Source organism: Anarhichas minor, unplaced genomic scaffold, assembly GCF_050575085.1.
Source record: "Anarhichas minor isolate MPS153535 unplaced genomic scaffold, ASM5057508v1 ptg000005l, whole genome shotgun sequence".
Taxonomy (NCBI): domain Eukaryota; kingdom Metazoa; phylum Chordata; class Actinopteri; order Perciformes; family Anarhichadidae; genus Anarhichas; species Anarhichas minor.
Window position 1 is genome coordinate 1,753,349 of NW_027466451.1, and position 12,229 is coordinate 1,765,577.

General features: G+C 44.6%; 1 protein-coding gene across 2 annotated transcripts in view; it reads left to right on the forward strand.

The window, feature by feature from the left end:
• The window catches only part of lrp5 (low density lipoprotein receptor-related protein 5), a 59,409-nt gene that overhangs the window by 17,491 nt on the left and 29,689 nt on the right, over nucleotides 1-12,229 (forward strand). For both annotated transcript variants that reach the window (XM_076075954.1, XM_076075962.1), the window contains exons 8-9: nucleotides 44-132; nucleotides 1,326-1,497. In XM_076075954.1, the coding sequence (XP_075932069.1) occupies nucleotides 44-132; nucleotides 1,326-1,497 (261 nt within the window). The remainder of the gene's footprint in view (nucleotides 1-43; nucleotides 133-1,325; nucleotides 1,498-12,229) is intronic.

Genomic DNA, 12,229 nt, shown 5'->3' on the forward strand with positions numbered 1-12,229 from the left:
GCAAGTATGTTGTATTTTCATATTGTATCATGCTTTATTCCAGGTCACCAGGCTGAATGGAACATCTCGGAAAATTTTGATATCCGAGAACCTGGATGAACCCAGAGCTATTGTCCTGGACCCCATGAATGGGTAGGTGTTAGCATTTGTGTATGTATCAGCAAGACGGAAGCTATCACTGAGGACGGTATGGTCAAATTGTCTGAATTTCTTTTTGGGGGGGGGGGGGGGCAATCTTGAGAGAGTTAACGCTCTACAATTCAAAACGAACCAGTAGTTAAGTACTTTTTAGGCTCAGTACATTTCATTTTGACCAAAATAGAAACAAATCATTGTCCAAATTCTGACCAACTAAATGCTAATAAATAATTGCTAATGTGGACGAGACTTTGCTGCAGCATCCAGGCCGTGGTTCCACTTGTTTTTTCAATGCGACTTTTGTCATCCGATCATGCCAGGATCATGCCATTAACCTAAGTCTGGACGCTCTGCGATCGGACCACACATTTAGTTTGCTTGTCAGTGAGGTGTCCACAGCATGTGGATACAATCCGGACAATTTATCAAATGTAGGTCTCCATCGTCTTCCCCCCACACACGGGAGTTCCTCTCCAGAGACTAGCAAAGGGAAGAGAGGAGAAAAAACAGGGTTTCCTGGGTTTGCTTGTTCAAAATAAGAGCTTTTAAATAATGAAATAACGTGGGACTTTTATTATGAAAAATTCAAAGGAAAATATTCATCACTGAATTAGTGGAGCTTTGTTAGCGGCTCTTCTTTAATAAAAACAAGTCTACTAATACTTCAGGGAGGAAGAGTAAGAAGCAAAAATTACTTTTAAAATATATCTGATCACTACCCACATCGAAGTGTGGACACACACCTGCAGACACAGCTGAGTCCCAAGTTGTGTTGAAAAGACAAACGTAACCGCGACCTTAGATGTTCACGTTGGGAAATAAATGACAGACCAAAAAAATATTAAGAATTCCAAAATTTGATACATTTTAGAGACCGGCTATAGCCCGGCATAATGCCTGGCCTTATCAAGCAACAACAACAACATGTTCAATCTCATGCATCAAAAAACTACAGGACATGACACAAAGTTTAGAACAATCCAGAAATAAAGAGCATATTAAACTCTACTGGTATCAAGGCTCGTCCTCTTTAGAAAGCTGTTGGTGGAAATGCACATCATCTGCATAAGAATATTCCTAAACTGAAATGTATAAACTCCATCTAATCTACATGGGAAATGTTTCAAATGTATGATTGAATGACTGCAAGTAAGCTCCATTCGTCTCATCGCCTCGGCCTCTTTCAGCTACATGTACTGGACCGACTGGGGCGAGCATCCCAAGATCGAGCGGGCCCACCTGGATGGAACGGAGCGGTTGGTTCTGCTCAACAGCTCTCTGGGCTGGCCCAATGGACTGGCGATCGATTACGCGGAAGGAAAGCTATACTGGGGGGACGCCAAGACCGACAAGATAGAGGTACGTCCACCGGAGGTCCATACAATGTCTATGTATGGTTTCACCAGCTCCCTCTCAGCCGGGAGACCGCTGAAAGAGCGAAAGGAAACGTGAGAAATCAGAGGTGGCATGAGGATAAATTGGATGTGTGTGCATGCATGTGTGTTTTAATGGTGACCCAATGGAATGTGGAGTTATGCAATAGCTGGACACCATTGTGTAAGATTGTTGACATCTAGCCCGGTCTCTACTGGTCCGTTGTGATCCGGCCTGTCTGGTCCGGTTTGGTATGGTCTGTTCGGGTCTAGTCTGACCTATCATACATTTCGCGACAGATACACTTTACATCCTGCAAAGTGTCAAGTCGCTGAATATTGAACTTTTGAATCTTGAATGATCGCTTCCAACTTGGTGAGACGAAACAAAGAAGATGAGTTAGGGGCTACAATAGAAAAATCAAATAATGATCTTTTAAATAACACTTGACCCTTTGGACTGACAAGAAATCCCTGAAGGGGATACCATCAACGATGGATGGCTGACTTATGACAATGTCTAAACGGTGATATTCTGGCTGTGTGGCATTATTTCGATAAGTAACGCTATTTCTATGACTCCTGCCTGGCGAGTGACTAAGGAAGAGCATGTTCAGAAATGACTGCATGCTACCAGCTGTCATCTTGTCACTTAGTCGGTCAAGCAGGTCAATGTGCTGTATGTAAAACGGTTGAAAACACATGGAAATTGAGAAGAAAAAATAAAATGTCCTGGAAATATGATTTTACAATTATTTTACCGTTCTCCTATTTTCCGTTAGCTGATTATGAACTACAAGGCTATCTATCAGAGCTTGATCATGTTCAGGATCATAATAACATTCAAATGTTAGTTTATGTAGTATTTTGGTTATGTTGTGGAACACGTCACATGGTAGCACGTGACTTTACATTAGCGTTACTTTCTTGCGAAGTGGTGGAATAATGTAAAATTGGTTAGCACGTTTGGTTCAGTCGCTAAAGTTGACGAGCTTGTTTTGCCAGCAAAAGGTTGAAGGTTTGTGATTCATCTTTAGCTAGGAGCAATGATTTCAAATGTGCGTCGAGAGATTTGGATAATAACTACCTGGAAATCGGGTCAAACAATGAATGGGAGCACAAAACACCGGCTAATGGGACTTTTTCACTTTGCTAGCATTGCCTCTTCAATCGTGATGCTGCATTATTATGGTAAAATGGACCATGACATTAAATGTTTAAACTTTGTAGCGGCAGCTCACAGTGGGTGTGAATAGTCTTCTTAAACACACTTCTTAATATTAGCTTACTACTAACGGCTAAAGTATGGTGACACAGACCGATAAAAGACAGTAACCGTTAATAATTAGAACAAACTTTTCTCTAAATTCTGTACCGTATTTTCCGCACTATAAAGCGCACCGGATTATAAGGCGCACCTTCAATGAATGGCCTATGTTAGAACTGTTTTTATATATAGGGCGCACCGGATTATAAGGCGCATAGAATAGAATAGCGTCGTAAGCGTGTCTCTTGAAAGGTGCCATTTTGGGGTCTTTATACACACAAGTGGTGTTGGACTAGGAGTAAGCACAGTACCGGTGTTTACCGCGGTGCGGCTTTGTAGTTTACCAGTCGTACTGAAACATTTTGACAGAGCGCCGTGTACAACCAGTATGGATCAACCAATTAACCAATTGATCCATATATAAGGCGCTCTGGATTACAAGGCGCACTGTCGTTTTTTGAGAAAATTAAAGGCTTTTAAGTGCGCCTTATAGTGCGGAAAATACGGTACATTTAGGTATTTAAAGTCTGGATTTGTCAAAATTGTAGGCTAATATTTGTGTTACTGTTGTTCAGGCAGAAATGGTCAATATAACTCATAAGAACAAAGAGATGAATTAGTGCATGGGGCGATCTGTCCTGGAAAACCATCTGTAGAAGAGAGCTGGAACCCTGTCCATGAGGCTAGGACTTAAGAACTTAACTGTGACCAGGACCAGACTGTGGAAATGTGATGTTTTCACATCGCGGAATGATCAAAGGCATTAAAACGTAGCGTGGGTCTGATAGGAGAGTGGGACAACTGAACCGACTAACAGGAGAGTGATTTATATTTCTTATATGTGTACGTGAGGGGCATTGAAGAAAAGACCACTTGGTCAGCTTGAAAATAGAGTACCTACATATTTCCGACTCTGTAGATATTTGGCTACATTTTGTTACTCAGCTGAGGAAGCAGCAACAGTGGAGGTGTCCACACCCAAGAGGCCGGGCTTGGTTGTTGTTCTGGCTGCCCTTCCCCCCCTCTCCCCGACTTCTCTAGTTCCTTTAAAGTAGGTGTCCTCCATTCATTCTGTCGATATCACAAACTGTCTCTTGTTTTGGACATTACAAAAAACAGAAATCAGTCTCCTGCTCTTTTCTTCTCTCTGCTTTTGTGGTTTTTATTTTTTTCAACTTTCAGCTTGTTACTACTCTTTGATCAGTTTTCCATTCTCTTTCCATTTCTGTCTCCTCAGCATTTGTATCCGATTTTTGTCTGTTCAGCGTTGTCGTCGCTGCGATTTGGTGGTTGTTGTGGCGCCCGCAGAATTGGACAAGTTTAACATATTTTCATAGCGGTGGAGAGGAGAAGGGTGAACGCTAGTGCAAAATAGTGAATGCCTGAGCTTTCTGGCTGAATGCTCACCAATTGAAAAGGGCTGCTCTCTCTCTCTCTCTCCTCCCTCTCTCTCTCTTTGTGTGTGTGTGTGTGTGTGTGTGTGTGTGTGTGTGTCAGGGTAAAAGGACCCACCTCAAAGGGCTTTTTTTCACGTTTCAGCCTTGTTTTTATCCAGTTGAAAAGAAATTGCTGGGTGTGAAGACATTTCTATTGTATGTCTGCCTGCGTCTCTCTATCTGTGTGTGTGTGTGTGTGTAGTCTGACTTTGTTCAGTGTTTGTTGTGACACACGTATGATGGCTCAGGATGCCCACCTTAAGATTTTTAGCCGTGCTGAATTTGCATCTCAATCACATACTGTACATTCACTGGAATTTGACGGTAACTTCTTTGTTGTTTTGTCCATTCTTTTGTTTATTAAATGAATTGCTGAGATCCTTGATCACAGTGACATTGTCGAGGTGGGGATAAGGAACACGAGCATTCAGAAGATTGCATTTGATTTGGTTCTAATTTCATTTGTGTTTCTGGCTGAATTCAAAATAAATGGCTGACAAAACTCCCCGACACTGTCTGGAGTGACACGATCAACGAGGCTACTTGTGTCATCTTTGCTGTGCATGGGACTCGTTCAGGTTGCAGGTTTGTGGCTCTTGTGGCTCCTGCATTGGGTTCCAAACTTGTCATATCAGGGCCAGGACAAGACCTGTTATTTGTGCGCATTATGTCGCTGTGAATCTACGACACTGTCTAGATTCGACAACCTAAATAAGGAGGCAGCTGGGTGGAGGGAGATCACCTAAATGTTTCCTACTTGCTCTTGGCTACATTATTCAAGTAATTTCCAGTAAATATCACCGTATAAAATGTGTAATTATAAGTACAAACGGAGGAAGACAGCAAGTACTACTCGACCCATCTTTTAAATGCTTCTGTCTCCAGTCTGATCTGGAGCTGATAGGTACACAGCTTGCTGTTAGGACGTGGTGTTACGTTTTAATTTGCAACTAATGAAGGTGAAGTCATGAAGTGTTGTTTTTATCCCAAGATCAAATATAAATTTTATATTTGTAAACGGGGTTAATCCTATGTTATGAAAAGCTACAAGCAACATGGCTTATTCTAATCAGATGAGGAGTGATTGAAGAGCGCTCACGCATTCTGACAATTTGACTTTGGCCTCACTTGAACTTGACTTGAGTCCGTTTACAAATCTGTCCATTAAGTTAGTTTGTGTGGGAGATCATAGATGAAACAGAGTTGGGTATATTAACAGCTAAAAGAATAAAATGTCACACAGACACCTGAAATGTTTAAAAGAAAATTACTACAAATAATTGATTAATTGTTTGAAAGAAAAAGAAACGGCGACTCTTTTACCATTTAATCAAAGGTGCTTTTGATGGTTCTCAAATGTGACTTTTCGTTGTTTCTTTTCTTGGTCTTGCATTATAGTCAATTGAACATGTTTGGGTCACCTGATAGTATGAATATCTGTAAGATGTCATATTATTTACTGTATGAGTGGCGTGTGCAAAGCGAGCCTGCCAAGTAGCCGAAAACTGAACAGCGCCCAGCTTTTTACCTTTTGAGAGAAAGAAGAGAGAGAATGATAAATGACTGAGCCAGACCGAAGACTTTGTCCAAGAACACTGGAGGAATGCTCTCCCCCCCCCCACCCTCTCTCTCTTTCTCCCTCTATGTTTTCAAGTCTTTTTTAAAGAAATCTGACTCCCCCTCTGGAACCTCCCACCCCTCCCCCTCCTCTGTGGAAAAAAAAAACCTCTGAAGATACCGCACCCCCCCCCCCCAGCCACCCCTTTCTAAAAAGGAGTGTGTGTGTGTGTGTGTGTGTGCGTGCATGAATGTGTTTGAGAGTGTTAGCCGCTTTGACTGATGTGTTGCTTTCGCTGCACACACACACAAAAAACGGCTGCTTTGTTGTGATTATGCAGATTGACTGTGTGTAGCGCCATTCAATCACACTGCTGAACCATATGGTAACTCTGTGTGTGTGTGTGTGTGTGTGCGTGTGTGTGTGTGTGTGTGTGTGTGTGTGTGTGTGTGTGTGTGTGTGTGTGTGTGTGTGTGTGTGTGTGAGGTGGAGCTCAGGGAGGTGTATATGGTGGAATTTCCCCTGCTTAAGGCCCTGCACCTTGATTCAATAGCTAGTCTGTGAGCCTGTGTCTTGTTTCTGTAACCGTCCAGCTCAATGTCTCTACAACACCAACTTAGACATACCAACCAGTTACATTTACTCATGTACGGTATTTAAATATCATTTTGAGGCACTTGTACTTTACTTAAGTGTTTCCATTTTATGGTATTTTTACTTTCAGAGGGGAATATTTTACTTTTTATACTATATTTATCTGACAGTTGTTTTTGTAAATACAAGAGTAAAATGCACCTCCACATGAATGCAATCAATTAATAAACTTTCTATATTGTTGTTTTTCTGTTAATAAGATTTAGAATGCAGGACTTTAATTTGGTGGCCCCAGAGCTCAATGCACGGCAACTAGAGAAAACAGATATGAGGTGACAAAACACAATCAAATGAAGAAAATATTTACATTACATTACATTACATTACAGTCATTTAGCAGACGCTTTTATCCAAAGCGACTTACAATAAGTGTATTCAACATCGGTTTTCGAGAGAACAACTAGTCACCAGAAGTAATAAGTGCATGTCCCTACCTCAAACAAGCATCTAAGAGCATAAACCAGAGCCAACGTACAGTGCAGAAACAAAGGAATGCAATAAGTGCCACAAGCTAATATAAAAACAATAAGTGCAATAAGCTAGTATGAATACAGTAGATGCTAGGTAAGTGCTAAGCGGAAGGGTAGGCCTTCTTGAAGAGGTGAGTTTTCAGCCTGCGCCGAAAGATGGGCAGCGACTCTGACGTCAGTGGGGAGTTCATTCCACCACTGTGGGGCCAGGACAGAAAACAGCCGCGACCGGGTCGATCGGCCGCAGGGACCTCTGAGCGACGGGGCAACCAGTCGCCCCGAGGTAGCAGAGCGAAGTGGTCGGGCCGGGGTGTAGGGCTTGACCATGGCCTGGAGATAGGAAGGAGCTGTTCCTTTCACTGCCCTGTAGGCTAGCACCAGAGTCTTAAACTGGATGCGGGCTCTTACAGGTAGCCAGTGTAGAGAACGGAGAAGGCAAGTTGTGTGGGAGAACTTGGGGCGATTGAACACCAGGCGAGCTGCAGCTTTCTGGAGAAGCTCCAGAGGTCTGATGGCCAGCGCCGGAGCTCCGGCAAGTAGTGAGTTGCAGTAGTCCAGGCGGGAGATGACAAGAGCCTGGATTAGCACCTGCGCCGTCTCATCAGTGAGGAAGGGGCGAATCCTCCTGATGTTGTAGAGCAGGAATCTGCAGGAGCGTGTAACCGATGCAATGTTTGCTGAGAACGACAGTTGGTCATCCAGGGTCACACCCAGGTTTCTCGCAGTCTGAGTTGGCGTCACCACGGTATCATCAATGGTGATGGACAGGTCTCGGTGCGGGCAACCCTTCCCCGGGAGGAACAGTAGCTCGGTTTTGTCCAGGTTGAGCTTGAGGTGGTGTGTCGTCATCCACTTCGAGATGTCAGCCAAGCACGCAGCGATGCGTGCCTCCACTTGAGTGTCCCCGGGGGGAAATGACAAGACCAGCTGGGTGTCATCGGCATAACAATGGTAGGAGAAGTCATGCGAGCGAATAACAGAACCCAGAGATGTTGTGTAGAGCGAGAAGAGAAGGGGGCCCAGGACTGAGCCTTGCGGAACCCCCGTAGTCAGTATGCGTGGTTCCGACACAGAGCCCCTCCATGACACCTGGTAGGATCGACCTGTCAGGTAGGATGCAAACAGGGAGAGTGCAGAGCCTGAAACACCCATCCCCTCGAGGGTGGATAGGAGGATCTGGTGGTTAACAGTGTCAAACGCCGCAGACAGGTCCAGGAGAATCAGGACAGAGAAGAGAGATTTAGATCTCGCTGCATGAAGCGACTCCGTCACCGCAAGGAGGGCTGTCTCAGTCGAGTGACCCACTTTGAACCCGGACTGGTGAGGGTCCAAGAGGTTGTTTTGGTGGAGATAGGAGGATAGTTGAGTAAAGACAGCACGTTCAAGTGTTTTGGAAAGAAAGGGTAGAAGAGACACCGGTCTGAAGTTCTTGACATCAGAGGGGTCAAGTGATGGTTTCTTCAGAAGGGGGGTGACTCTAGCAGTCTTGAAAGCCGTGGGAAAGTATCCTGAAACAAGAGATGTGTTCATGAGGTGGGTGAGAAAAGGAAGGAGTTCAGTCGCAATAGACTGAAGAAGAGGGGAGGGGATCGGGTCAAGGGAGCACGTGGTGGGGCGGTTAGATGTAACAAGGTTGAGGACCTCGTTAGGGGAGAGGGGAGCAAGATAGGGTAAGATGGGGCATGGAGAGGGGAGGGAGAGCTGTGGGGGAAGAGCTGGAGATGGTAGAGAGGGAGAGGGTGGACAGGGGGGCTGAGAGAAGGAGGATCTGATATCGTTTACCTTCTTGTCAAAGAAGTTGGCGAAATCGTCAGGGAGAAGGGAGGACGTAGGAGGAGGGGGTGGGGGTTGGAGGAGTGAAGAGAAAGTTTCGAAGAGTTTTTTAGGATTGGAAGCAGAGGTTAGGATTTTGGAGCAAAAGAAAGCAGCTTTAGCAGTAGATAGAGTGATGGAAAAAGTGGAAAGAAGAGCTTGGAAGTTAACAAGGTCCCCCGGGAGTTTGCCTTTTCTCCATTTACGCTCAGCCTCTCTTAGGCTCCGTCTGTCATTACGCACTGAGTCCGACAGCCACGGGGCAGGTGGGGTTGGCCGTGCAGGCCTGGAGGTGAAGGGACAGAGGTTGTCCAAAGAAGAGGAAAGGGTGGAGAGGAGAAGATCAGTAGCAATATCAGGGGATAGGAGAGAGAAGGCTTCAGGGTCAGGGAGAGCAGAGGTAACAGAAGATGAAAGATCAGCCGGGGAGAGGGAGATGACTACGGGTAGAAACCAAGTGGGTAGGTGGTGGAAGTAGGGGGGGAGAGGAGAGGGAGAGGGAGTACGACATGAAATAGTGGTCAGAGAGCTGGAGGGGAGTGACGGAGAGGTTAGCAGTAGAACAGTGTCTAGTGAAGATAAGATCCAGCTGGTTGCCGGCCTTGTGGGTAGGAGGAGAAGAGGCGGGGTAAAGGTCAAATGAGGAGAGGAAGGAAAGAAGCGGTTCTAATTTATCAGTCTGGATGTTAAAGTCTCCGAGCAGGATGAGTGCGGAGCCATCATCATGGAAGTGTGAGACTAATGTGTCGAGATCTTCCAAGAACTCACCAAGAGGGCCTGGTGGGCGATACACAACAGCAATGGTGAGCTTGACTGGATAAGTGACAGTAACCGCATGAAATTCGAAAGAGGACGGGGAGAACTGAGGAACCGAGACAAGAGTGTATTTCCATTTTGGGGAAATTAGCAAGCCAGTACCACCACCCCGCCTCGCAGCTCTGGGAGTGTGAGAGAAAGAGTACACTTCTGACAGAGTTGCAGGTGTGGTGGTATTTTCTGGCGTGATCCAGGTCTCAGTTAGAGCAAGAAAGCTGAGAGAGAGCAAGGAAGCGTAGCCCGAGATAAACTCAGCTTTCGGCACTGCCGACTGGCAATTCCAGAGCCCTCCCGATACCACTTGCTCAACATGAGCTGAGAGAGTAGGATAAATGAGGTTAGCGGGGTCACGGCACCTGGGAGTGGCCCAATGTCTACATGACCACCGAGCAGAAGAGAGGACCGAGATCGGATGCAAACACATGGTTTGAACAATAAAAATGAGGTAACTACACGTTCGAGAAGTCTTAGCTTGACGAAGTCGGGCTTGAAAAAGTCACCTTGTTGCCTTTGTTCGCCCTAGCCTTCGTTTGCCAGACGCTTGAAAGCTGACGCTTCCAGCCTACAGAAGTGCTTAAGGACAGCAATCTACTGATTGTCTGCCAGGAGTGTAGGCTCCTCCCTTGCAATTAGCAAAGCTATTCAGCAGCTGAGACTAAATCACACCTCCTCAGACAGGCAGAAACTCATGCCCTGTCCACACTACTCCGTTTCTCCTTGGATGCAGATTTGTCAAATAGAAACGATCTCCGTCCACACGGGAGTTTCAGCATCATTCTCGAGTTGATCTGCGTCCACACGGCAGCCGTCGAAGGCGGACAGCACGTGACCATTAACTACACTGGGCATGCGCGTGACGGTGTAAACAGGAAGTGAATTGCTTGCTTAGTTAAAAAAATAAAAAATACTCGCTCTGTCTCTCTCTCTCCAAATTTACTTTAACATCAACACTTACACATAAACGTTTACTAGATTATGGGTCCATCAATGTGGTCTCTCACTCGTTTCCTCCGTGTTGTTGATGTCTGTTCTCACTAGTAGCTCTGAACGTCATGTCCGCCTAGCTAGCTTCTAAGCTAATTTTAACATTACCGCCAATGTTGAAATGCTAACCGCGATTAGCATTACAGCGGTGCGGGTCTATCTCTCTCACATCAAATTTACTTTAAAATCAACACTTACACGTAAACGTTTACTAGAATATGGGTCCATACATGTGGTCAACACACGTCTCTCACTCTATTCTGCTCTTCCTTCGTGCAGGAAAGCTTAGCAGATCGCTAACAGTAGATCCGTGAAATAAAGACCATGGAATCCATAGAAGAGTTTCAAGACTTCAGTGTTAATCTTTATTTGTAAAACTGTGGAAGCACAATATGAAATATGGCTTTACGAACTGTCCCTATACACATTACACGAATACAAAACAACAATCCATGATATAGCCAGCATGTAACATGTCCGCCTAGCTAGCTTCTAAGCTAATTTTAACATTACCGCCAATGGAGAAATGCTAACCGCGATTAGCATTTAATACAACACAAATGTTATACTAAACACGCGAATAGAATATATCTACGTACATCTTTTCATGCTTCATAAATACATACTTACAGACTAAGGTCTCTCAAGGCTACCAAACGGAAGAAGTAAAACGTTAGAGCAGCATGTCTTCTCATTAGAATCTAAAAACAACGAGCTGCTCCATAGGGCTGATGCCGGTCACGCCGCTCGCTAATCACTCCAATAACAGCTGCTTCCTCCACAGAAATGCAGACTTTTACTGCATAGCTGCTGCTAGCTGTTGTGCTAGCAGCAACGCTTGCAATTAGTTATCCATGTTGAAATGAATCGCTGGTAGCCCAGTTTGTTTTCTTCCGGGTACGGGTCATGTGATAGTGAGTGTGACGAATCAGGGACGGAGACGTCATGGTTGCCAAGAACCAATCCAGTAGCGAACACGGGTGTGGGCGTAATTTTTTCTAAGCACATCCGTATCCGACCGTCCACACACAAACGCAACCCCGGAGTTCTCAAACACCTCCAACCTCGCCGGAGTTTTCAGATCCCTCCGTTTAGGGTGCTCCAAAACTCCGGCGTAGTGTGGCTGCTCAGTGTAAACGTAGCAAATACGGAGTAAAAACGGAGTAGTGTGGACATGATTTCAGTCCAATCACCACTGAGGCAAGCCTAAGTACAGCTATAAAGACAACTTAGTTGAAGCAATAATAAAATACCTATGAGATTCTGGGTGAGTCAGAAGTTCAGTTCTTGCTCCAGAAGTTGAAAACAGTCTGCATTTAAAAATGCATATGCACCATAACCAAACACACTGCGGATATAGAAAACACAACCCAATACAGAACCGTGCTGTAAATTTAGACAACATGAACATACTGTAAATTCAAGCAACATAAAACATACTGTTTCTTTTATAACTGTTTAGATAATTATGGACAATCTACCTTTATATATTTGTACTTAATTTAATTAGTTATATGCCGCATTCTATTTCCATAGAAACCGTGCTCACAATATAATCTGATTTAATCAGAACATCTTAACAAAGGAGACCTGACAACATATTTAATCAAAGTTATTACGAGCATTTCTGCACTGAAACTAGTATGACAATTTAAAACTTCAGGTCTTCACAGCACATCTAGGTGCTGTAACTGACTGGTATTAAAGAGTTCTGACAGCAG